General features: G+C 48.4%; 1 protein-coding gene across 1 annotated transcript; it reads left to right on the top strand.

Moving 5' to 3' along the window:
• Nucleotides 1–5,934: 5,934 nt before the first annotated feature.
• Nucleotides 5,935–26,821, top strand: Vstm5 (V-set and transmembrane domain containing 5). The gene is made up of 4 exons (XM_041657423.1): nucleotides 5,935–6,322; nucleotides 24,135–24,461; nucleotides 24,550–24,690; nucleotides 25,513–26,821. The coding sequence occupies exons 1-4, from the start codon at nucleotides 6,235–6,237 to the stop codon at nucleotides 25,554–25,556; spliced, it is 600 nt and encodes a 199-aa protein (XP_041513357.1). The 5' UTR covers nucleotides 5,935–6,234; the 3' UTR covers nucleotides 25,557–26,821.
• The last annotated feature ends 504 nt before the right edge of the window (nucleotides 26,822–27,325 follow it).

The following is a 27,325-nucleotide window of genomic DNA, read 5'->3' on the forward strand; positions in this document are numbered from 1 at the left end:
TGTGGCTTTTGTTGGAGTGGGTGTGGCCTTGGAGGAAGTGTCATTTAGGGTGGGCTCTAAGGCTTCAAATGCTCAAGCCAGGCCCAGTATCTCTCTCTTCCTGTTGCCTGCTGATACAGATATAGAACTCTCAGCTCCTTCTCCAGCACCATGTCTGCCTACACCCTGCCATGCTTGCCACCATGATAATGGACTAAACTTCTGAATCTGTAAGCCAGCCCCAATTAAATGCTTTCCTTTATAAGAATTGCCATGGTCCTCATGTCTCTTTACAGCAATAGAACAGTGACTAAGACATTCTTACAGTCTCAGATGGCGCACAGACGCCCAGGTTAAAGGAACCAGCCCTAATAAAGGTTTATGTAGGTATTCTAAATTCTAGCATTGACCACATTGGCCTCCTAATTCAGCCACCCACCTGTCACCATAACATTACATCATACACCAAGAAACAGGCGCTGGGGCACAGTGGGGCACAGTTACTTTAACCTCCGCACTCGGGAAGCAGTGGCAGGCGGATTTCCTCCACGCCAGCCTGGTCTACACAGTGAATTTCAGGATAGCAAGACTACAGCATGAGACCCAATCTCAAAAAACGAAACAAAACAAAAAACAAAAAAACAAAAAACAAGCATATACAGAAAACCAGAGAAATAAAGAAGCATCTGCAGGCCTCTACACATGATGATAAGTTTGCAGAATACCCAGATATAAGGTCACACAAGTTCACATGGTTTTTTTTGGAACGACAAAAGAACTTATTCACAATATGGTCTGTCCTCAGAAATGAGGCTGTCACAAAAAGGGAAGTAAGAGGAACAATACACTTTATTCTGATGAAGGTGGAAAAGACCTCTATGGCTTCAAGAAAATAAACCCTGGTTGTCTTTCCTGACTGGAAAGAATTCCCAGAGCCGAGTCTGCTAAAGGTCTTGAAGAAACAGCCGGCTTTTCGGGTTCCTGACTCCTGAGCTGTACTCGCTCAGTAATACTCCCAGTCTACTTTCTTAATTTAAGTTTTATTTTTTAATATACTTTTTGTTTGTTTGTTTTTCAAGACAGGATTTTCTGTGTAACTGTGGTTGTTCTGGAACTAGCTCTGTAGGCAACGATTGGCCCACCTCTGCCTTTCGAGTGCTGGGACTAAAGGAATACACCACCACCACCACCCAGCTTTAAATCTACTTGGAAGTAGTATTACAACACTTCTCCCCTTCCTTATTCCCCCAGTACCTCCCAGATGCCCTCCCCCCCAACCTCTCCCACAGTGCCTTCCCCAAGTATGGCTCCGTTAAATGTCACATAAGGGAGGTGAGCTGCACATGGTAGACAGGCTGCCTGTGACAGAAACATGTTTCTCCACAGAGACAGATGAACACATAACAATAGCCAGCCATGATGAATAACCGTAAGTAAACCCGTTCCTATCTGATACACCTGGGAGGGGCATGGAAACCTAATCCAAGAAGAATTCCGTGATTTTGAAGAATCTGGGGTCACAAGACTCTTGTCTTAGTTTCTTGAAGTTTTCCATTTTGAGCCATGTTCACACAGTGGTAGAATGATACCCTTGAAGTGTTAGCCAAGGAGAACTTTCCTTCCTTAGGTTGCTTTGGCAGGTGCTTTGTCTCGGGGACAAGGCAAGTAACTAGTGCAACCCCACTCCCAGGATGTCTGCCTGGAGTGGGGTGTGGCCTGCGGTGCATTTTCTAACCCCTTGCCAAATGCAGTCTAAACCCAATGGGGGGTCCACATCTCTCCTTCGTGACCAGAAAGACAGGGGCGGCAGTCAGAGGAGGAATCCCGAGCATCATTGAATCGTCTACCAACTCTCTAATCTCAAGAGTCTTCCTTCTGTGGGCTTCTCGGGCTTCAGCCTTCCTGGTTCATATAATCATTAAGTGTTTACCACATGTCAGATACCAAGTCAATGGCAGCGAGCCAAACAAAGTTTTTCCTTTGTCCTTGGTCTTCACAGGAAGGGACTATGGGCCTAGAGGCCTTTGTAATCTGGGTCATTGACTCTCCATCAGTGTGTGAGTCCCTTGGGACTAAGATCCATGGGTCATTCATCTTTGGAGTGCCCATAGTGCCAGACCCAGGGCCTTCTGGGTAAATGTTTAATGAACTAACAAATAAATACAAAGGATATGGAAGACAGAAACATTTAGAAAACCCCTTGTTTCAGTCAGGAGACTCTTAAAAATTGCTCCTAACATTTTAAGGTGTTTTATTTCCTGTGCTTGAGATCAAGCTCACCTTCAAGATGCTAGCCAAGGGGTATACCATTGCATCCCACCTCTAGCCCCTCTCTTTATCCAAATTTTGATAAGATTCGAAATCGAAGATGATCAGCTCTTTGGCTCTATAGATTGCTGACTGTGAGCATATCCATTCATTTTATACAGCGTGAGCACCCTATCCGAGAGAAACACCATGGTGAACCGGGATTTACTCAGGCTCACAGCGCGGAAGCCTCCAGTCTGTCAAAGAGGGGAAGGCAGGGCTCCGTTCCCACCAGTGAGCCTGCGTGGAGGACACTGTCCATATCACAGCAGATCAGACAGAATGAGATAGGAAACTGGACGAGGCAACTACCCAGTGTCTGAACCTAGGGAACTACTTTAGGGTTCATTGCCTAGAGGTCCCAGAGCACACCCAAAAGCACCACTGGACAGAGAATGAGCATTCCAAACGCAACCCCAAGGAGGACACTTCAGCTGCTGACTATCAGCTGGGATTGTAAACTGGGAAGACTTGGGAGGTGACTTGGACAGTAAAATCCAGGAAGACCTGGATCCAGATCCCCAGCACCCACATAAAGAAAATCTGAGCAGTAATCCAGGCAGCAAAGAAATAGAGACAGGAGGATTGCTGGCCACAGCAGAATCAGTGAACTCTCAGTTCTAGGAGGAACCTTGTCTTGAAACAAACAAATATGGTAGAGAGAAACCACAGGGATCTTGACCTTGACTTTGTTTTTGTTTATTGTTTTTATTGAGCTATATATTTTTCTCCACTCCTCTCCCTTCCTCCCCCTCCCCTTATACCCTCTACTATAATCCCCATGCTCCCAATATACTCAAGAGATCTTGTCTTTTTCTACTTCCCATGTAGATCATTGATCTTGACTTCTGGTGCACGCGCACACACACACACACACACACACACACACACATTTTATTTTATTTTAAGTTAACAAATAGTAGTTACTTGCACAACCTACTGTTTTAAAGTGTGTGTGTACTATGAGCTAGTTAAATTTAAAGTGATGCACCTCACATGGTCACCATTACATTATGGGACCGTTCATCCACTCACTCAGCACTCATTCAACACAGCGTTTCACCGTTAAGTACCATTGCTGTGCTATGCAGCACAATAGATGTCTTGAACATATTCCCCTGAACATACTGCAATGTCAAACATTCGACCAACATAGATTTATGTCACAAAAATCCTGTCAAGCAAAAAAACCAAAACAAAAGCAACAACAAAAAGTATTTACCTGCTCCACCCAGTAAAACCAAGCGTCAAACCCAGAGCACACACTGCAGCTACGTCTCCCAGGCTCCCAGTCCAGTTTGCTTCATCTTAGCTTCTGCTTTTCACTTGTAAAACATCTTATTTAGCTATGATTTTTGTTTGGTTTGCTTCAATTTGGTTTTTTTAAACTGGGTTTCTCTATGTAGTCCTGGTTGTCCTGAAACTTGCCCTGTAAACCAGGCTGGCCAGGAACTCAGAAACCCTCCTGCCTCTGCCTCCCGAGTGCTGGGATTAAAAGCCTGCGCCACCATGACTTAGTTATTATTTTTGAAAGAGGATCTTGCTATTTAGGATGGCTGGCCTTAAACTTGCAATCTTTTTGCCTCAACTTCTTGAGTGCTGAGATTATAAGTGTGAGTCACCTTGCCTGGATTGGCTTCTTCCCTAGTCCAGGACTCTCATGGGATGGACGTGGTGTGCTAATACTACAGGTTCATGTCCTATGCTTTGGCAGTCCCAGCAATGGCCACATGTCACTCCCAGGGCATTTTCTGACAGTTTCATCTTTCTGTCCATGAGCCAACACTTCGGCTGGTAAAGAGTACACTGTACACTGTGAGTGGCTAGCCTGGGATGTGGCCGTTCCCGACTACAATACACAGGATGTCACCACTGTTGCTCTCACAAGGAACATGTGTGTGAGGGTTAAAACTGTCAGCGTATGGTTCTAGGATTGCCTAGGACAGAGCCATTTGGCACACATCCAGATCAGTTATTGGGGGTGGGAAGACTCGCCTTAACTTGGAGTGGCTCCATCCCAGGGCCAGGATGCTGAACTGGATGTAAAGGGGAAAGCAAGCGGAGCTACGACATTTGTCCCTCTCTGAGTCTTAACTGCAGATGCAGCACGATGGCCTCCTCAGATTCCTGTCACCATGGTCCCCACCACAGAGGACTCTACCCTGAAACTGAGCCAACTCAACCTTTTCTCCATTGCGTTCCTTTGTCACAGCAATGAGGAAAGGTACTGGCATGATGTGGAATTAACAAGGAGCCCCGAGGGTGAGCCACATGCCACGGTCTCCTGGGAGGGTGAGCTACATGTCAAGGCCTTCTGGGAGGGCGAGCTACATGCAGGGCCTTCTGGGAAGGTGAGCTACATGTCAGGGCCTTCTGGGAGGGCAAGCCACATGCCACGGTCTCCTCAGAGGGTGAGGCCTTCTGGGTACTTCTTGTCTTTCTGTTTCTCTATTCTTACTTAGAGAGGTTTGACCTCACTTGAATCGTCATGAAGTATGTATGACAGGGGCCGTATATCTAGAGAAAAAAAAAAATTTTTTTTCAAGGCAGAAACTGTGTGACTTTTCCTGGAGAGAATACTTCTATTCTCCACAGATCAAAAAGAAAGGATTCCAATTCCTGGTTGGCGAGCTAAGGAGTTCACTAACATTGCTTCCATTAGCAAGGGTCACGCTCATGGGTTCCAGAAAAGCCCACGCCAGGAGTTCCCTGCACGACAGCTGGTAGCTCCACGGAAGAGTCTTCTCTCCCGCTGGAAATTATGACTGCCTATACAATCCAAGAGCCATGTACCTGCCCTGGCAGCCTGGATCTTATAAGTTGCTTGTGCTTTCTGAGCCTCTTCCACCTTTCAGAAAAGAATACTCCAGTCCGTATCCCTTCTACCAGGGAAGCAGAAGCTTTTTCTAGAGACACCCAAGCACACTGCCCTTCTAAGAATCGCTACTGCTTGTTGGACCTGCTGTCCCGTGGCTGCAAGGGAAGTGAGGAAATCTAGTTCTAGTTCTGACTAAATTAGCTTGGGTCAGTATCTCCCTGTCTTCTGTAGCTTCACGGAGCGGCACATCCCCTTTGGAGGCCCTGCAGCCTGCTCGTTCTTCGTTTTACCAGGACAGGCAGACTATATCGCAGTAGGTCATTGTTTCCAGATCCTACCGCTGCTAGGACTCCTAAAGTACCCAGTTACTCCTGTGGCTTCCGGAATGCTGGGGTTACAGGTGTGGGCCACCTCTCCAGGCTTTTCAGATCGGTGTGGTTGTTTCCCCAGCGTAGCTCAGTGCTCGGTATCATTCCACCACTGTCCTGTGAGGGACCAAAATGCCAGCCTGTGCCGGGCCCTGAGCAGTCAGCAGCTTTCCGAGCCCTTTCCTGGATGGACGGCTTCATAGATGACTGGCATTGCTGTCCATAGGCTCCACACAGAGCCAACCTAGTTTCCCCAGCTGTCACCCCTTCCTCACACCCCAGGCTGTCACTTGATTTTCCTAAAAATCTCCCCCTTGCCCGTGAAGTCGTCAGGTTGTCTCTTTTGTCCTTGGGCGACGGCACTAGCGCCTCTCCCAGCCACCCTCCTGCGCTGAACCTTGAATTGATACAGTGGGTGTGACTCTCAGGAAGTTGCTCATTATTTGCCATTAGTGCCTCGGAGTGCGTACCTTCCCATTATCCCATATCTTTCCATATTCATAGTCCTTCCTTCTCTCACTTCTCCCTCCCTTTCCCCTTCCTCCTTTCTTCCCTCTCTCCGGGGGAACTGGTTCAACCAGAGTACAACCTGGTCATCTACCTCTAGCGCTGGAGCAGCTGCAGGAGCTGGGACGTGCCGAGCAGCAGCGGAGCTGAGGCTAGGGAGGCCAGGCTGGCTCACTGCGGGGCGCCGAGGACGAGCAGACGGCCCGGCCGCCTCCTGGAGGCCCATGCGGGGCCGGTACAGCCCGCTGTTCGTTCATGAGGCCGCCGTGGTGCGGGAGGAGGACCCGCGGCATCCCGCTGGGGCTGCTCGCGCTCTGGGTGGCCGCCGCCCGCTGTCTGCAGAGTAAGTACCTCGCAGGTGGGAGCGCCTTGGCGAGTGGGAACAACATCGCTGGAAGGGGCGATCCTTCGGGTGCTGGCCGGGAGGGCTAGGGGATGCGGACTAGGGTCCGGACGGGCGAGCAGGGCGCGGCTGCAGAGTGCTAGGCCGAGCTAAGGCTCCCTTGGTGCCCTGGGCCGCTGCCTCTGCGGTTATCAGAGCAGGAAGCCGGCCTGGAGATAACTCCTGGCCAGAAATTTCTATTTTCTTCCTGGAAATAACCAGATTGCAAATCCCCAGGTCTCCCGCTCACTCACCACCAGACTGGTATTAGACACCCTCTGTGAGATTCCTGGGTCTACGCGCCTCCCTTAAGTTCCAGATAGCCTGGGGCTCAGGAAAAGGGGTCGGAGGCTCACTGGAGCGTGAGCCCAGAGAAGGTGCCTGGTGAGCCAGCGCTAGAATCCCTGGAATCACCCGTGAGTCAGAATGTTGCACACGACCATCATCATCTATAGACACGACCGATTACGCTGCAGTTTTACTTTCTTGTTCAGGACTGTCATTATTACCATTCCCATCTGTTGACAAATCAGTCAACAGAGGTCTAGAAAGGGCCAGAGTGGAGCTACTGGAGTTGAGAGAGCTAGGAGGGAGAGCTGGCCCTTATCAAGATCCCGGGGATCTACAAGCTTCCTAATGGTTTAGTCCTCAAAAAAAACATATAAAATCAGAGCCACTGCCACTTTTCTCTGTGTTCTACACATGCTGAAACTGAACACGGGAAGGGACTGCCTACCTAGTGTGTAGTGAAGTCAGGGCTCACACTGAGCCTCTAGCCTCTTCCTGGAGAACAGCACTGGTATTTGCAAGAGCCAGCAAGAATGGGATGGGGCTGTTGCTCCTGCAGCTAGGGAGCAGAACATAGCAGCTTTTAAGACCAGCAAAGGGGGCTCTTAACAACCACCTTTCCCGTTGTTTTCCAAGCCTCAAGCACACGCTTCCAGGCTCCATTCTTGCTCTTGGTGCATATGCCTGTGATGTTCAGGGGATAGCGTCCAGATCTGTCTTTTCCCTGCAGGAAGCAAGCAGGGCACAGTAGATACAGGCAGCATTGTGGTTAAGAGCTTTTCCTTTGAAGTGGCCTTTGGAGGAGGTAGGTGCTGCCTTCCTGGAACACTATGAACTCAGATTTGGGAAACCAGAACTCTCTATGCAAAGGAATCCACTCTTAACCTGAACCTAGCAGCTGGGTAGGAGCCACCATGACAGTGTTGACAGAGGGAACACAGAATGTTTCGGACATTCAAGCCGGGAGACCAGGTGAACGCTTGCATCACCTGGTGGCTGTACCCTGCACAGCTGTGGGCGTCACTGTCCATTCCGATCAGTCCCTAGTGTCTCTTCAGTATTGGTCAGGACCTACTCTTTTCAAATGAGGGGATGGGGGCCTGCTTGGGGGAGCCCTGAGCTGCAGCCAACACTAGTGATGTGGGGTGACCTTACCCTCTTCTCCCCAGTTCCCTGCATCCTTCAGTGCAGGGCAGGGACAGAGCCCAATGTTATAGCTCTTTTCTAATGTGAACAAGGCTCTGTGCTTGGCACCTAACACTGCTCGAAAAGAAAAAAAGAAAGAAATGATGGTGTTAAAAATGAGAGAATGAATCTTCATTCCACAAAGCCTGTGTGAAAACATGCCCCAGACACACAGAATGCCTGTATTCTGAAGCCTTTCTCTGTAACTGGTGTTGTTATGGACTAAATACAGACCCCTGAATCCTCCGGTTGAAAGTTCTGATGTGATGTTATTTGGAGGCAGGGCCCTTGTGGTGAGGTTGGGACTCCTGTGGTGAGGTTCACATTCTTACCAACCGAGAGATCAGAATTCTTCTGTTGGTGAGAACACAGGGAGCAGGTTAATAAGCCAAGAGGAGGTGTTGCTAGACCAGGGAGATGCTCAGCAGGGAAAGACACTCTTCACCAGTCTTGGCGACCTGAGTTTGACCCTGGGATCCCCAAAGTGAAAGGGAAGAAGTGCTCTCGTAGATTGTCCTGTGAAGCCACACACGCCATGACACACGTGCACCCCTATGGATAACATACACCCAAGTAAGGAAAAGCAAAATAGTTTTTAGATAAAATACGACTGCATTAAATCCCCTGGACCTTGTGCTTCTCATCCTCCAAAACTGAGGGGAGGAATAAGTGACTGTAGTCGATCACTCGGTCCAGACTCTTACAACAGCCCAAACTAGAGCAATTGCATGGAGGAGTGGGCAGCTACAGCCGTAAACCAGTTACTGGGTGCAGACTGGAGACGTCTTGAGGAGCGTACTGTAGGTTGGACGGGAAGTTCTGGTTCGGTCTCACAGAGAGATAAGGAGTGTTGCCAGACAATGGAGAGAGAATCCGTGTAAAGTAGCAGACATCTAGACTGGGTCGTCTTCACGTGTCAGTGCTTTGTGGAAAGGAGAAGTTGCCAGCAATATGGTTGGTTATTTAGCTGAGGAGATTTCTTTTTTTTTATTTTATTTAGGTTTTTTTTTCCAGACAGGGTTTCTCTGTGTAGCCCTTGCTGTCTTGGAACTCTCTGTAGACCAGGCTGGCCTCGAACTCACTGAGATCTACTTGATCTGTTTCCCAAATGTTGGGATTGAGAGTGTAGCACCACCACCCAGTTCTTTGGAGTGATTTTTTTTTTTTTTTTTTTTTTTTTTTTTTGGTTTTTCGAGACAGGGTTTCTCTGTGGTTTTGGAGCCTGTCCTGGAACTAGCTCTTGTAGAACAGACTGGTCTCGAACTCACAGAGATCCGCCTGCCTCTACCTCCCAAGTGCTGGGATTAAAGGCATGCGCCACCACCGCCCGGCTGGAGTGATTTTTGATTAGAGTCAAAGAAAACACAAGAAGCAGTTTCTTCCGGTGATATACTATAGAAAAGGTTAAGGGGAGCTGGCTTTGCTGGGGAGCATACTGCTGAATGGCCACACATATACCCTCACTGTAGGCATTAACTTGGAGCTTGCATCCTCCTGCCTCCATGCCTGAGTGCTGGATACCATCACACTTGGTTTCATTGTCGTTTTTGGCAATGGAACCCAGGAGCCTTACCTTGTGGGCATTAGGAAAGCTTTCTACCAACTGAGCTGTACTTTAATACTGACAGCCTACCCTGCTTTTACTCATGCCCAGACTTTCCCACTCTGTGAAGAAATGCTGCCTGTACGGCCTCTTCCCAATCTACAAAGGCCGTGGGTGTCTGGGAAACAGTAAAAACTAATCTAACAAAATTTTTCTTGGAAAGCAGTTTCATTGTCTCCAAGCCATAATTTTGCCATCTGTGCTTAAAAGTTTGTTCTCAATGTTGTCTTTAGCTGAGGAGATTTCTAAGCAAAACATCGGAGAAGGGGCTTGGTTCTTCCTGGCTGCTTATAGCAAATCCACAGGGGGAAAACGAATTGAGCTGGATGTGGTGGTACATACCATTGATCCCAGCACACAGGCGTTCGAGGCTAGCCTGGTCTAGGTCAACTAAGACTACATAGTGAGACCATGTCAAAAACAAACAAACAAAAAGAAATCAGATCTTAAAGATGTGGCCATAACCTGACAATACTATAAAAACATAATGATGATAACAAAAGAATATCAGGAACAGAACAGCAGGGGTGTGGCGAGCAGCCTTGGTAAGTATGTCTGTGAACCTAGGCATGCATCAGCCATCCCAGTCTGAACTGACGGGGCCAGGACAGAATAAAGGAAGAATGTGGGCGTCTTAGGTCCAGCTCGGCTGACCATGGAGCTATGCAGCTGTAGACATGTTCTTCCGAACAGAAAAGTAAGCAGTACTGATAAAGAGATTGTCAGGTTGCCTTGGTACAAATGAGAGAGGAGGGGACATTGTTCTTCCAGGCTACCTGGAGGAACATCAGGGGTCACCTCAGCATGCCTGGGGTCACCTTAGTATGCCTGAAGGCAGAGCATCTAACCGAAGAAACTCTCTGGTCTTTCAACGTGTCTTACTAAGCTCAAATCCCATCGCTCCAGTCCTCCCTTTGGTTTCTTCCTAATGGAAAGACAATCTCTGCACTGTCCAGTGGTGGTCACATCAGCGCATTTTGGAATATGTAGCTTCTGTAGTTCCCAGTGCACAGGCAGAAAGGACCTTGCTCAGGATGGGCTGTCCCTGGGAGTGCATCCACATCTTCCTTAGACAGCACTTAAGCAATACTTTAGAGTTAACTAATTCCAGAATGAGTCTGGGAGACCAGAAATGGAAGGTGCAGGCTGCATGTGTTGTCACAAACTTAGGAAAAACGAGAATCTGCCTTCTCGCTATTCAGGACATAGCAAGATGGTGACAGCCTGAAGGCCAGGGTGAGAGTCCTTCCTCACCAAGAGCCACAGACACCCTGGCCCTACGCTTTCCTCCTGGAAAGTGGGATTGGGGGTGGAGAGCACAGTTATGCCATGAAGGTGGGGATACATCCTGAGACTTGCATTATCAGCTGATCTGGGTGTAATGAGAACATCTTAGGGGGTGCTCACAGAAACCAAGATGTCTCTGACGTCACCATGAGGTAGGTATGTGTGTGGCCCACGGTTCTGGGGTGTGTGCCTGTGCTTACATAGATAGCTAGAACAGGAATAGGAAGAGGGAGATTACCAAGTTCAGAGTTTCAAAGTGGCTTTCTCATAAACAATTGCCTCATCTGCTAGACATCAATCAGCTCTCCGAACATGGGAGATGACAAAATGGATCGGAAAGAATATTTCTGGTCCACGTATTCAGCCTGTTGAGAATGCATGCTGGCCTTCTGCCTGCTGAGGGACACCATAGGGGTAGTTCAAGGCTGCCCCATGCTGACCCAGAGAATCCCTGCTCTGAAGAATCCCTAGATGGCAGAGAGAGGCCTCAGAGGTTTAGTGGAGTCCCAGCCTCATAAGGCCAGAGTTCCTAGGGCAAGACAGTGAGGAAGGAAGGAAGGAAGCTCAGTGTTCCAAACAGTGCTGCCCATTAGAACTCAGAAAGGCCAATGCCAAGAAACAAAAACAAACAAACAAATGAAAAAACAGAGGGGAGACTAGAATGGCTCAGTAATTAAGACCACTGGCTGCTCTTCCAGAGGTTCGGTTCCCAGCACCCACATAGTGGCTCATAACCACTTGTAACTCCAGTTTTAAGGAATTCTCATGGCCTCTTCTTACCTCCCTGGACACCACATACACATAGGATGCATATACATACATGAAAGTAAAACATTCACACACACAAGATTCAATAAAACAAATAAGTAATTTTTCAAAAGATAGACAGATACCTATCCCCTACCCCAGAGCAATAAAACCAGCATCGCCGAGGGCAGAGACCAGACTGTGTGGTTCTGCCTTGGAGCTTCTCCGGCTAAAGTGTGGTCAGGCAAATCATGTCTCTCATAGACAAGGTCAATTAGTCTGGTCCTAGGGGAGGAACTGGCTTAGAAGTGTCCCTATGTCTCCTCCCTTCCTGTCTGAAAACACCCGCTATCGTGTCTTAGAGTCTTGCTTCCTGTGTGGTTTCATCTACACAGACTTACAAAGACTTTCCTATGGGGCTTAGGGAAGGGAACAAGGCTACTTGGCTCTTAGACATTCTTATGGTGACTGGCCATCAGGGGCTAGAGGTTCTGAGGGATCTCCTGGGAAAGTCTAATCCCAAGAGGGTGAATTACATCACTAGCACTGGGCAATGAGGTTGGGGCTCGGCCTGGAGTAGGGAGGCCTGTCATAGAGAGGAAGTCTTGAAGGCTAAATGAGTAGATGAACAGAGAAATCTTGAGCTGCAGGACTCAAGGGGAGACTCCTATCCCTAGGCCAGTGAAGAGGGGATCATTTTTTAGCTATACTGAACTTTACGGTCCTGCGTGTCAGTCTTCGGTGATCTACAGGGCTGTTTGGTACTTTCCCCGCTCAATAAATCCATCATGGCGAAAAGTCACTTGCCCATAGCCCTCTGTCAGAACAGCTGCTGTCACTGAGCAGCAATGCCCATGCGTTCCTTTCTTGATGCTGCTTCCCTGGGGGAGCCAAGTCCAGGGAGCCTGAGACCTGCCACCAGCCCAGTTCCCACTGAGCCCACATCCACTTCCTCTTCTGCTCAATGCCCTGCCAGGTAAGAAGTGGAGCCTGGGAAAGTCATGGATCTCAAGTGGAAGATGTTGGGATAAACTCTAGTGCTGGAGAAGGAGGGAGATAATGCCCTAGACACCAAGCACTGGTGGGGGCCTAACGTGCAGCTCTGTTTATCTGTTCTCCTCTGCAGAAACCTTATATTAATAAGATCCCTGCCCTAGGCTCAAGCCAAGGCCTAAAACAGAATCCCCATCTTCCCCTTGCCTTTCCCCATCATCTAGCCCTTTGACGTCTTTTATGATGAGAGTTCAGAGATATTTTTGAGCTAGAATTTTTTTCCTTCGTGTTAGGTGAGTTAGACACAGAAGCTTGAGACGAAGCTTGAGAGAGAACATATCCTTCAGGGTATAAGGAATATTAGGGGAGTTATTGAAAGTCACAGAGAGAGTGCCAGGGCCTGAAACCAGGGAGGCTTCATTTTCTCATTGGACAAAGCGAGCTGGCAGAATTACAGCTTTGGGGGTCTGCAGGGCAGTCCCATACTTTATGGTTGATAAGTAGTCTCCAATTTGTGTGCATGGCTGGCTTGCTTTCATTCCTAGGTGGCAGGGGAAAGGTCAGCTCCTCACACCTGTACTTGGAAAAGGCTGCCGCAGGCGTGGCCTGATCTGCCAGACACCGCTCCCGATACAACAGGGCCAAAGTTCAGTTCAGTTCAGTAGCCCTGCGAACAGGCCCGGCAGGCAACACATGATATTAACACAGTCTTTGAAGAGAGGTGATGACCCTGAGGCCAGGGAGAGGGTGAGATGAACTAAGATTATGGCCACTGGGGAGTGGCTCATAGTTGGGGTGACTAGAGTTGGGGATGAAGTGGAATCATGGGAGATGGAGGCAGAAAAGAAAGTTGGAACCGGCATTGAGGCCTTCCAGAGTTAAGGCATTTGCACTTTGCAAACTAAATCCCCCAGGACCCTGAGTCCGAGAGACGAAAGCCACAGAGGCACTGCTTTCCCACAGCTGAACCTCTGAATGGACTCAAAGATGAGTTACAGGCGGGCTATGAAGAATTCTCCTCCGGGCCTCTCCTGGCTTCTTCTGGATGCTGGCAATCTCTGGGGCTCCTTGACTTCTGCACATCCCACCACATCTCCGCCTTCACCTTCTGGCCCATGATGCTGCCTCTCCTGGGTTCAAGTTCTTTTTAAAAAAAAAAACAAGTCAATTGCATCGAGGCCAGCTGAGCTCACCCAGAGGGCCCCATTTTAACTTAGTGACCGCTGTAAAGACACAGTCTCTAAAGATCGCGGTAGAAGACAAGATAGGAGGATGCTGTTGTCTACGGGGGGACACCATTTAAATTCTAACAGGCAGATAAGAAGGTGGAGCCCCAAGTAGGGCACAAGTCTGGAAAAGCGTCTTCAGTGCAGCCTGTGACTCCCACCTGCCCTGGTCAGGTCTACGGTTACTTACTGTCCCACATCAGCAAACTAATGCCCAAGGAGTCTGGAAACATATTTTCTTAACCCACCAGAGAATGAGCTTAACACCTATGCCATGTGAGTGTTGTGGATAGAATCAGATAAGACCTGGACAAAAAGCAAAGGAGCCCCGAGTCCCTGAAGTTAATTGTTGCTGGTGAGCCACTTCTCTTCCCAGCAGGTGGTTTCCTTTGACCTATTGACTGCCAACCCAGAAAGATCCCTAGAGGGAAGCAACTGAGAGAGGTAAAGGGATTTGTGTAAACTCACACCTCTAGGGTACATGCAGCCAAAACAACTGGATACTTCCCCAAAATGCAGTATGCAAGAACCAGCGGCCAAAGAAGCAAGGTACTTAGAGACCAAGCTAAAGGCAAAAGCCAAGACTGTGGCACAGAACACAACTTCCTGAGTCTCAGGAAGTGTAGGTTCCTACAGCATAGTGGAGCCCAGAGGTGGGAGGTAGAGGTTTATATGCTAAGCTAGACAAAGACAAGCTGATGTTGTGGAGTTGGTAGGGTGCCTGCCCAGCATATACAAAGCCCTGGGTTCAACCTCCAACACAGTAGGAAGAGAACATGGTAGTATCTGACTATAATCCCTGCAGTGGAGAGGTAGAGACAGGAGGAGGAAATGAAGTTTAGGGTCATTTTCGCCTATACAGTGATTCCAAGGATAACCTGGGCTACATGAGATCCTGCCTCAAAAAAGCAGGGGTGGGAAGAGACAAAGGAGGCCGAAGGCCCGTTGGACTTACATGGGCTTTCTCACAAAAGAAGAAAAGCAAACTTTGAAACTGAGATATGAGTCAAGAATTACCTGGGTTTCAGAGCCCAGAGATGCGTGCTTAAGCTGACTGTCTGAATAACTTTGTTTGTTCTGTAAGGCTTCAAACATATGCTATTGTAAGCTGATGGGCAGGATGGGGTTGTAACCAAGATGGTTGCAGTCATGTCAAGCTAGATCCCACACTGGGGTCTACTGTGCTGTCTGCAAACCCTGTCTTCCTCGGCTGCTGCCATGCTCCCTTTGTCCTCTTCCCTTGCTTCCCTCCTTGTCGTGTCCCTGGCAAGGGAGGACACAGAGCATCCTCATCAGGGTCAGGAGCAGACGTTTGTCTATTTTCTTTATTTTAAAAATTGTGGGGTTTTTGCTGGGCATGGTGGTGTGTGCCTTTAATCTCAATAGAGGCAGGGGGGATCTCTGTGGCTTCCAGATCAGCTGGAGCAGCATAAGGAGACTCTATCTCAAAAGGGGGTGGATATGGTATGTTTGCAGCCATGTGAGGGGCACAGCAAGTGTCTTCCTGCTGGCATCCTTCTAGGTAGGACTGCCTGCTACCACACCTACCAATTACTCTGTACTTACTGGAAGACTGGGGTCCTGGGCCAGGTTTGGCATTTGCAACTTTGCTTTGATTCCTTCTAACACTCCAGACCCATGAAGTAGCTATGGCTACTACATCAATCGCCATTACAGAAGAGGAACAAAGGCCTGGCCCATCGGTGAGCCATGAGGCCAGAGTCACAACAGTAAAGAGTAGGCTGTATCGGAACCCACCCCTAACGATGCGTCTCTTTGAAGGCCTTGATTGGCTAATGGAATGTCTTGGGTTTGTCTCCATTTATGGCTGCCATCTGCAAGAACTGTTAAGAACCCTGTAAGGTTCTGGGCTCTGTGGGAGCCTTGGGAGCAGGGGCATGCAGGCCTACGTGCACATGTTAAACACGGGAGTCATTGCTGATTTTAGACACTCCAGGGGAGGTAAACTGGGTCCTGAGGTTCCCACCAGAGCTAGTCATGGAGCCTGAGCTCCAACCTTGTTCCAGTTTGACCTAGTTCTGCATTCTGTACCCCATACCTGCAGGCTAGCTGCATAACTCATTAAGGGAAGATTCAGGAATTCCCATTCATGTTCCAGGTGCCCTGCAGGATTCTTGGGGTGCAACATAGACCAAGCAGGCTAAGTTACAATCTAAAGGGGAGAGGTGTTTAGTAGCCACACAAGTAAGGACACACAGGCTGTAAGAAGCGTAGCAGTGAAAGGTGCCCTGAGAGGAGCCCAGTGACGGGAAGGGACGGGCTTCCCAGTTCCGCTTCCACCCAGCTGAGAGGAGCCCATTGACGGGAAGGGACGGGCTTCCCAGTTCGGCTTCCACCCAGCTGAGAGGAGCCCAGTGACAGGACGGGCTTCCCAGTTCGGCTTCCACCCAGCTGAGAGGAGCCCAGTGACGGGAGGGGTTTTCCAGCCCTGCTTCCACCCACTTACAATCAACAGCTACGCTTGGGTAGAACTTCTATACACACCCCTAACAACATAACGTTATCAAAGGTCTTTATCTCTGCCAATCTGATACTGGCAGAGTTACTGAACTTCCGGCCCTCAGCTTCCTTGGACTATGATCTGGGTCTGGTGCACTGGGAAGCCATTCATAGGCAATAATGGTTCGCTCTTCTAGAGTGAATTTTGTGTGTGAGGCAGGGTATGAATTCTGAATCGTGGTGAAGGGGGGCAGCCTGACAGCCTTCACCTGAGCCTATCTCTGCCCATAGTGTTTGGGGTGACTTTTCAAGGTCAGTGAGTTGGTGGGGACTCCTGCAGGGTGAGCTCAACTGGTTTCTGTGTAACCAGACACTAACTCCCAAGAGGACCTGTAAACTGGGTGAGCATGTCAGCCATTCCCATAATTCTTGGCAGCTAAAATGACCAGCCAGTATTTGGTTGCCTTCACACAAAGGTGTCTTCCAAATTGTAGCTTTGCCTGGTCAGGAGTGCCAGACTCTGGCCAGAACATTAGACTTTAGCTGCTGCTTAAGCCTCTGTCATTTCTCCTCCTAGACATTTGTCTGTTGGCAGGCCTGGAGATGAGAAAGGGGTCCTCTTGCCAACTCAACTCACACTCTCTTCCTGGCCTCCCTAAATGGGTAATGGTTTGACCAGCAGGACCTGCATGCCATCATTTATTTACTCGTCTTCAGAGTGCACGAGCTCCAGGAAGGTGCCCGGCCCTGTGCTGGGTGCTAAAATGCTCAAAATGATGAGCCCTCAGGCTCTGGAAGGGGCTAATGGTCTCCCAGCTCTCTAGCCTGCCAGTAACCCTACCAAACACACAGGCTGCGAAGGTTAGGACGCGAATTTGTCACCAGATAGCTCTCTAATATTGCAGTAATCACTACTCACATCTGAGGTCAGAGGCACCGGAAAGGAAGATAAAGAGATGGTGGATAAGATAGTCATGAGCCAGGCAAAGCTGCAATAAAACCCCACCTTTACCAGTGACTGGCTGTGTGGCTGTGCTGTTGATTCTCATTTTAAATGGAAAAGAAGAAAATGTTTCTCAGCTTTTTGAAAAGAAAAAGCTGGGTGTAGCAGCACTCATCAGTAACTCCCAGGCAGAAGGATCAAAAAAATCTAAGGCCAGCCTGGACTACTTGAAACCTTGCCTCAAAAAACAAACAGTGCTGGGTGGTGGTGGCACACGCCTTTATTCCCAACTCTCAGGAGACAGGGCAGATGGATCTCTGTGAGTTCCAGGTTACAGAGTGAGTTCCAGAACAGCCAGGGTTGTCACACAAAGAAACCCTGTCTTGAAAAAGCAAAACTAACCAAACAAACAACCTAAATAAATAATTAAAAGTGACTCACTGTAAAAGCTTGGCACGGGTCTTCAAACCTCAGCACTTAGAGGAAAAGGGATCACTGCAAGTTCAAGGTCAGGTGTATAAAGCAAATTCCAGGACAGCCAGGGCCGCATAACCACCTCCACCTCACATAACAAGTTAATAGATAGCTAGATTGATTGATAGATGATGGGTAGATAGATGATAAATAAATTGAGAGATGATATAGATGGATAGATAATTGATAAATTATATTAGATAATAGAGGACGGACATAGATAAACAAATAGATGGTAGATAGAGGATAGATTGACAAATGATAGGGGATAAGTTGATAGACATGGATGATAGACAAATGATAAGTTACAGGTGGCTTGATGATTGTAAGTAGATGATTGATAAGATTTAGAGAGATGACATATAAATGATTATAATAGATAGAAATAAATAACAATAGTTGATAAATGAGTAATAAGCAGAAAATCATAATCAGTGATAGATTATAGATAGCTAAATACATACATACACATAGGTACTAGGTAGATCGATAGGTAGGTACATGGATAAATAGGAAGATACATAGATAGATGATAGGTAGATAGGTAAATAGATACATACATATATACATACATACATACACACACACACATACATATACACATAAGAGTAACAGACAGCTTGTAAAGTACACCAAATACAGAAAGCCTAGATTCTGGACTGATGAGACAACTCACCAGGTAAAAGGACTTGTGCAAACTGGAGGACCTGAGTTTGATCCCCAGAATCTACATCCTCTGACCTACACACACACACACACACACACACACACACACACACACACACAAGAAAAAGAAGAGTAAATCCATAATACCAGGCCCTGTCCTCCCTGACGCTGGCTGGTAGATGATCCTAATCTTTCCAGCCACAAAGCAGCAGCTTTCCTGGGAGGAAAAACCGACACCTCTCACTGTCACTTGGGTATTTGGTGATTGAAGACAGTGATTGACCTGCCGCCCTGTGCCCACACCGTGCTGGTTACAGGAGGCACAAGATGAAGGCACGCAGGAGTCTGACCCTCCGAGGCTGACCTGGAATTTGACCTGCTTTCTTATTTTTTCTGGGAGCCTTGCACTTGGCCCATGTTCTCCGTTAAAGGATAACTAACGGTACCACACTGGCCTGGCGAGGGTGTTCGTGGGAATGGTCAGCAGTGCAACCCTGGACAGCTCCTGTGATCTCATTACTATTCCTGGCTGGGTGAGGGAGCCTGCGACTAGAAATGGCAGGCTTGAGCAGAGCACATTGTCCTTGAGGGAAAGTCCTGGCAGAGGCTGGAACTCTGCTCTTTGAATTCTCATCCGGAGGGAATGTTGGCCAGGAAGTCTGTATACCTAGAGAGGCTGAATCCACCTGTGCATAGCGCTAGTCCAGACCTCTGTCTCAAAGGTGCCCATGTGGCCACCAGAAACGGTGAAGCATGGGATTCAAGAAGACCACTGGCCCTAAGTGGTCTCCTTAACACTATATTTCAGAGATCTCACCACCGACCCTCAGAGGTCTCCTCTCCACTGATCCTCAGAGATCTCATTAGTCTGTCTTGGCACCAGAATCATCTGCGTTTATCATTCTTTGGCTCTGAACCCTTAGGGTCCTTGTTAAAATGTAATCAGTTCAATCAAGTGCCAAAAGATGAGCAAGGACATTTCAGAGGACATTTGACAGGCCTGAAGAAGCTCCCATTGGCCAAATGTAAACTCCCTTGTAGGACATGTTATGTACTAACAGAGTATGACAGAGTAGATTTGAAAAAAAAATAACCCACAAGTCTACAGGAGCACTAGGAAGAACACCCCTACCCTCCTGAATATAAGACGGGGTTTTACTATGTGGCTCTAATCAGCTTTGGACTCATGATGGAGGGCCTGAAATTTCCCACGCTTTTGCCACCAGTTTCTGAAACTCTGGAATTATAGGCCACTGAGCTCATCCTGAGAAATAAAGAGCTTGCTTTTTATACTGGGGTGGGGGTGCGTGCACACCACATTGCATGCATGAGATCAGACCTTTCTGTCTTGTTTGAGACAGGTCTTTCTTGAGAAATGGCTTTTTATTATTATTTTAAACATTTTTCTTTTATAGTTTATTTATTTTTATTCTACGTGCGTTGGTGTTTTGCCTAGATGTATATGTGTGAGGGTGCCATATTTTGGAGTTTCAGACAATTGTTAGCTGCCATGTGGATGCTGGGAACTGAACCCAGGTTCTTTGAAAGAGCAACCAGTGCTCATAGCCACTGAACCATCTCTCCAGCCCTTATTATTATTATTTTTAACAGAATAGAACCAGCAAATAAATTTAGAAGAATGGTAGAATTCTTTTAAAAAAAGTCGCTGGGTGGTGGTGGCACATGCCTTGAATCCCAGCACTCAGGAGGCAGAGGCAGGCAGATCTCTGTGAGTTGAGGGCAGCCTGGTCTACAAATAGAGTTCAAGGATAGTCAGGGCTTTTATATAGAGAAACCCTGTCTCAAAAAAAAAAAAAAAGTCTTGTTTTACAGCTGTAGTCACCTCTGAAATAACTAACAGAGGTGAGGCACACCTATGATGCCAAAACCTCCAAATGCACCAATGCTGTCTAACAAGGTAGCTGTACGTTCTTTAGAGAAAAGGAGGGACATGCCAATCACAACCCAGGTGCTTTATCTAACTTAGCACCCCCAGTCAGGGACAAACTTCGATTATTTGTTTTCTGGACTGATGCGACGTGAAAACCTCATTTTTGTGTTGCTTTTACCTTGTTTCCAAACAAATCTAGAGTAAGCCGTTTTAAAATATTGTCATGAAAGTCTAATGCCACCTCTAAGGTGTGGAAGCTCCGCTGGACTAAAGAGGACTAACGCAGCATAAAGACCCAAAGCAGTGAGTGGATTCAGAACACAAGGGGTCGTTCTGTGAACAGCCAAGGAACTGGAGATGCACTGTACATTTACATTAGCACATAGTATTATTCACAGGCCTGGAGAGATGGCTCCGTGGGGAGAGGTGCTAGCCACCAACACTGACAATCTGCTTCCTCCCAGGACCCACTGGAGAGAACTGACTCCCATAAGTTGTCCTCTGCCCTCCATACCTGCACCATGGCACATACACACACAGCCACACCCATAAATAAATTAACATGTACTAAGAAAATCTAAATCTCAGGGGTGGATGATGGTGTCTGAGAACCCCTGCTCTGAGGTGCCGTTTCGGGGTATCTGTGATGTACTTCCTTATGGTTCAGTCCCCGAGGCTGCCCTGGTCTTCAGATGCCAGTCAAAAGGCCCAGGTTGGGGCAGTAGAGGTGGTGCATCTGTCAAGAGCACTTTGGTGCTTTTGCAGAGGACAGGGGTTCCATTGTCAGCACACACAGAGCAGCTCCCATTGCTAACCTTCAGTTCTAAGGGATCTGACACGCTCTTGTGGCCTCTGCAGGCATCAGACATGTACATGGTACATATACATATATGTAGGTAATGTATACACACAAAGGAAAATAAACAGCTCTGTTTTTAAGAAGTCTCAGGTTGTCCCCATGCTTTTGACTGTCTGGCCACACGTCACAAGTCACCACGCCCTACTCTTTATACTCCACTGATTTGCTAGAACAGATCATGAAACACATCGAGACACTTGCCTTACAGCTACCCATTCATGAGGATCTTGCACATCCTGCAGATGGACACCGGAGGAAGACAGACTCAGGAAGAGGGCCATGGGAGGGCTACTCTGGTCCCGTTGTGTGTGGGAGGCACATTCTGTCCCCACTACTGCCAGCCACTTGGCTTTCTAGTTGAGCCTAGTTGTGAGTGTTTGAGCTTTGAAGTCTTCTGCCCACACATAGCGTTTTATCCTCTCTGGGTGAGCTGCCCTGCGGCTTCTGGGTGTTTGACACTCCAGGTCTCTGTGAGCACTGTCCTTTAGGGTCTTCCAAGTGCTTCTCTCTGAGTGACTTTGGTGAGTGACTGGGTGCAGACCACTGGGGAGCAGCCACCTCCCCACCCCGGAGGCTGGGAGAGGCCTTAAAGTTCCAATATTCCAATCACTCTTTGCCTTTCCGGGTGACCAGTCCTGAAACTATCTGAAGGTCGCCAGCCTCCAGTCGTGCCCAGAGACTCACCGTCACTCAGGTCACTCTGAAGAGTCCAGGGTCACTCTAAAGAGTCGTCCAGGGTTTTAGGAGCAGGGCGACAGGAAGTGGAGACGAATCAAATATCTGTTCCCTATTGTATCATAGAAGGAGGAAGTAAATGCTTTCTTTCCTACTGCTTGGCAGAATCACTCTAGACCACTTGAAATCACTTAAAATTATCACCATTTTAAGATTTTTACTAAGTTTGTTTATTAATTTTGTGTGGAAAAGGAATGCATGGATGCACACACATTCCATGGGGCTGTGTGGAGCCCAATGGACAACTTGAAGGAATGAGTTCCCTTCCACCATACGGGTCTCAGGGACTGAGCTCAGGCCATCGGCCTTGGTGACAAGTCCCTTAGCCCACTGAGCCATCTCTCCAGCCACCCCCCATCATTTTTTAAAAGCATGAAATCCATTGCACTGCTTTGGTTACCCAGCCAGGCCTTAGGGAATGGGTACAAGTGGGATACTATTCTCAATGGCGGAAGACACTAGAACGCATCCGGAAACATTACATGTGGGGTTACTTATAGGTGACATTGTGGATCCGGTGCAGTGGGCACCAGAGGATGAGAAAGCTAAACAGGAAGAGGTAGAAACTGAGTGATAAAACCACCACTGCCACAAGCAGCATAGGGAGGAAGCGTGTGTCTCCTCCTCTTCTGCATCTCAGCCTACCTTTAATGGAAGTCAGAGGCAGGAATTCAAAGCAGGAACCTGGAAGTAGGAACTGAAGCGGGGGCCAGGTAGGAACACTGCTTACCAACTTCCTGGCTCACAGTTGGCTCAGTCTGCTTCCGTCTACACTCCAGGACCATTCCAGAGGTTACACTAGCCACACTGTGCTGGGTCTTCCCACGCCAATCATCAGTCAAGAACATGCACCACAGGCTCGCCCACCGTCCAATCTAGTGGGGTGTTTTCTCTTTCTAGATGACTCCAGTTTATATCAAGTTGACACAAAACTAGACAGCCTGCCATTCGCTCTCCTATCTCTAGCCTTCCTGTGTGTGGGAGGCGCCTCTCACATTCTGTCCCCTTCACTGCCAGTCACTGGCCTTCTAGTTGAAGTCAGATGCCCATGTGTAAACCTCAGCTCTGCAGAGTGAGTCCAGCCAGGCTTCTCAATCGTGATGAGCCTAGGCTTAACCGCTGATTAACTGGATGAATGCGGTTGCTTCAATAGCATGAGCCTGCTGCCTGGTGTGCGCTGTGCCACACAGTACCTATTTAGTACTTGTGAAACACACCTGTGCTCAATGTAGGCCATGCTGTGCCCTCACACGGCCAGCGGAAATCTCTGCTGCTGCTGCTGCCTTGTCCAACCCTGCACCCATACCAGCTGATCATCAAGCTTAGTCTCATGTACTTCCTATTGCAGGTCCTAAATCACCCCATCCTTTATTTATTTTATTCGTTTACTTTTATTTTATATGCATTGGTGTTTTGCTTACAGATAAGTCTGTGTGAGTGTGTCAGATCTTGGAGTTACAGACAATTTGTTAGCTGCCATGTGGGTGTTGGGATTTGAACCCTGATCCTCTGGGAGAGCAGCTGAGCCATCTTTGCAGGCCCACCCTTTCTAATTTCTTGTCTCTCTCTTGTAATAAACACCTGGTGGCCTCTCTTTTTCCCACGCTTACCCCCAGGTCCCAAGCTGGTCTCCATGGCCAATATTAGCATCATCATAGATTTAGCGTAAGGTACCCTGTCGTTCCCATGATGTCTGAGCTCCTGACATGCCTAGACTCCTGTCTAGGTCTCTAGCTTTGTATCCTAAGCTCTGCCCAGGGCTCCTTGCCTTCCAGTGATCTGGCCACCTTCAAACACACCTTGATCACCCTCTGGACATAGGCTTCAGACCTCTGTTTGCAGAGGTCTACCAAAGATGTCTACCCCACATTTTCCTTCACAGCGCTTCCTCCTCTTGCCTGTCCGCTGGGTCTGAGCTCAAATGGCATTCTCTCATGCAGGTCTTCCCAAGCCGTTTATTTTTTTCTTTTCTTTTTTTTTTAAACATTTATTTATTTATTTATTATGTATACAATATTCTGTCTGTGTATATGCCTGCAGGCCAGAAGAGGGCACCAGACCTCATTACAGATGGTTGTGAGCCACCATGTGGTTGCTGGGAATTGAACTCAGGACCTTTGGAAGAGCAGGCAATGCTCTTAACCACTGAGCCATCTCTCCAGCCCCCCCCCCCCAAGCCGTTTCGTATCCCCCTCTACTGCTCACTGTTAGCCTTGCTTATTCTCATCAGAGCACTGGCCATTAACAAGAAACAGGTTGTTATGATCACTGGTCCCTAGTCTTCCAGCCCTTGCTGAATTATAATAACAGACCTGAGGGGGAGGGGGACTCTGCGCCTTTTCAGCTGGCATGCAATAGGTGCTCACCAAGACACTGGTGAGTTGATTCAAGTGTAGATTCAAATGTGTGCCTACAGGTCATGGGGTGTCACTGTACATCCCCCGGTCAGCCATCAATGCCACGGTCCAGGAAGACATCCTGCTCTCGGTGGAGTACTCCTGCCATGGAGTGCCCACAATCGAATGGAAGTACACATCAAACTGGGGTGAGCAGAAGATAGTGGAGTGGAAGCCGGGGACCCCAGCCAATGTCTCCCAAAGCCACACAGACAGAGTCTGCACCTTCGACAATGGTTCCATCCAGCTCTTTGGTGTGGGCGTGAGGGACTCTGGCTACTACATCATCACTGTCACGGAGCACCTGGGGAGCAGACAGTTCGGCACGATCATGCTGCATGTGTCTGGTAAGAGAGCCCAGGGCTCCCTGAATTACAGGCCCAGGCGGGCGACTTTGTAGTAGAGAGAGACCTTACCTTCCCTCCTGTCCCACAGAGATCCGCTATGAAGACCTCCACTTTGTCGCTGTCTTCTTTGCTCTGCTGGCCGCTGTGGCTGTGGTGCTCATCAGCTTCATGTGGGTCTGCAACCAGTGTGCACACAAATTCCAGAGGAAGAGGAGACACAAGCTCAGAGGTGACGCTTGAGGCCTTGCGATGATCCCTTCATAGGGGACAAGAACGCAGAGGTGATGCTCTGGGCCTTGTGATGATCCCTTCATAGGGGACACAAGCTCAGAGGTGACACTCGAGGCCTTGCGATGATCCCTTCATAGGGGACAAGAACACAGAGGTGATGCTCTGGGCCTTGTGATGATCCCTTCATAGGGGACACAAGCTCAGAGGTCACGCTCTGGGCCTTGCGATGATCCTTTCATGTGTCTGAGGCCAGAGGTGGCACCTGTTACCTCATTTGCTGTAAGAAACCATTGTGTGGTAGGCTTTCAAACTCTTGGTGTGTGTGTGTGTGTGTGTGTGTGTGTGTGTGTGTGTGTGTGTGTCAGAGGTTAACACTGGGGGTCTTCCTCAAACACACTCCACCCCTTATTTCTTTGTTTTTCTTTCTTTCTTTCTTTTTTTTTTTTTTTTTTTTTTGGTTTTTCGAGACAGGGTTTCTCTGTAGCTTTGGTGCCTGTCCTGGAACTAGCTCTTGTAGACCAGGCTGGCCTCGAACTCCCAGAGATCCGCCTGCCTCTGCCTCCCGAGTGCTGGGGTTAAAGGCATGCACCACCACCGCCCGGCTTCCACCCCTTATTTCTAAGGCAGTTTCTCCGACTTGGAGATCACTGGCTGCCCAATAAATCCTGGACTTTGTTGTCTCCACCGATACCCTGACACTGGGATTACAGATTGGGGGTTTCTGCATGGGTTCTGGGGCTCTGGCTTGAGGTTCTTATGATTGCGCATTTAACCAGCTGAACCATCTCCCCAACCCTTTGACTTGTCTTTTCCTTCGCAGAAAGCACCACCGAGGAGCTTGAAATGAAAGATGTTGAGTGTTAGCCAAGACTGTGCCCAATTACACTGCTACCTCAAGAGAAAAACAGTATTTTCCAGTTGGAGGAACAGACAGAGGCAATCCTCGCCGCAGCCTCTGGCCATCCTTTTCTGACAGAGACAGCTGCAAGATCAGAAAGCTGTTGGGGGAGCCTGAGGCTACGACTCACTATAGGAAGCCGCTCTAGGACTTGCACGTAGGAACAGACCAACTGAGGCTTTAGGCCGGGAACTTTTCTCAATTGCAGCTTCAGAACCGCACTGATCCTTAACCAATGACACCGGCAGGCACCAGAAGCTGCTTGCAGTACTGGCTCTGATCCCATGCTGGCCTGCTGGAGGAGTCCCTGTCCCCAGGGTCAGAGTGTCTGCAGAGAGGCTCATTGCAGCCTGCGTTGGGACGTGCTCTCTGTGTCTGCCCGCAAACTGCTGCAGCTTCCGTCTCCATCCTCCGTTGCATACACACGACTGTGCAGACAGTGTGAGCAAGCCTGAGGCTCTGAGCCGGTCTCGTGAGGTCGAGTGCTGCACCTCAGGGAGCCGAACTGAGTACACCAGGGAAGCAGAAGATGGCGTTCCCATCCTCTCTCACACAAAATTAATCAGGTGGCCTAACCTTGGGTTTAGTGTGAGGAACGTGCGACTTGTGTTGACCAAGGCAGTTCGATGGGGGGTACAAAGGAAACTACTGTAAGGTCAGGCTTCCTTCGGTTTCATCCTATCCAGTCACCAACGCTCGGCCTCCAGTCAGATCCCGGGCTAAAGATGTGGCCACGCCTACCTCACAGGGCATGAGGAGAAGCCACCATTAGGCTTCTCGGAGTGATTAAGAAAAGCATGAGAGGGCTGGAGAGATGGCTCAGTGGTTAAGAGTATTGCCTGCTCTTCCAAAGGTCCCAAGTTTAATTCCCGGCAACCACATGGTGGCTCACAACCATCTGTGATAAGGTCTGGCGCCCTCTTCTGGCCTGCAGACATACACACAAGTAGAATATTGTATACATAATAAATAAAAAAATATGTATTTAAAAAAAAAGAAAGAAAAGCATCAGAATCCCTGAAGCATCTGGAAAGCTATGTAGGAAAGTGCTGTATTGAGTAGTAGCGGTCTGAGGCCCTGGGATGGAGCCAGAGAGAAGGTTCAGCACTAAGCGCCCTTGCGCTCTCACAGAGGACCCAGATTCAGTTTCGAGTGCCCACACGGTGGCTCATAACCGTCTGTAACTCCAGTTCCAGGGGATCTGATGCTCTCTTCTGGTCTCCATGCATGCACATGGTGTACACATATACATAAATAAAATTTAAAAAATAAATTAATTTCTTTTTCACTGACATGGGATATCATGGCTCCAGCTGAGCTCTGGGTTGGTTGGTTGGCTTCGGGTCTCTTCTGAGCCTCCATTCGCCAGGCTACAGCAGCAGGCAATGCCCCCTTCTCGCTTCTGTAGCCACAGCAGATTAAAGCTCCCGCTCCGCCATGATGTGCAGGCCCTTGACTGCAGTCATGCAAACAAAGATAAAATGCGCTACAACATTCTTTTTATTCTCCCTCCTTTCGGGTCTCCAATGCCCTTATCTGTTCAACTTTCCATGCGGCGGGTAAGGAATTGTTGCTAAAATTCCTTTCCTTGGGGAGATATAAACATTGACTTCCTCTCTTCAAATCCCAACAACCAAAGTAGAGTGCCACCAAAGTTCACCCAGGAACCAATGAATGTGTTAGGTATCTTACAGAGCAGGGGATGAGGGGATGAGGGCAGAGGTGGCCTTAGAAA

The sequence above is a fragment of the Microtus oregoni genome, unplaced genomic scaffold, assembly GCF_018167655.1.
Source record: "Microtus oregoni isolate MIOR12 unplaced genomic scaffold, Mior012 000008F_ref0000371, whole genome shotgun sequence".
NCBI classification, from domain to species: domain Eukaryota; kingdom Metazoa; phylum Chordata; class Mammalia; order Rodentia; family Cricetidae; genus Microtus; species Microtus oregoni.

Bases quoted from the DNA above. Each gene is read 5' to 3' on its own strand.
- Vstm5 (XM_041657423.1), top strand. From the start codon at position 6,235: ATGAGGCCGCCGTGGTGCGGGAGGAGGACCCGCGGCATCCCGCTGGGG. The intron at 6,323-24,134 runs GTAAGTACCTCG...GTGTGCCTACAG, and splicing joins CGCCGCCCGCTGTCTGCAGA to GTCATGGGGTGTCACTGTAC. The intron at 24,691-25,512 runs GTGACGCTTGAG...TTTCCTTCGCAG, and splicing joins GAGGAGACACAAGCTCAGAG to AAAGCACCACCGAGGAGCTT.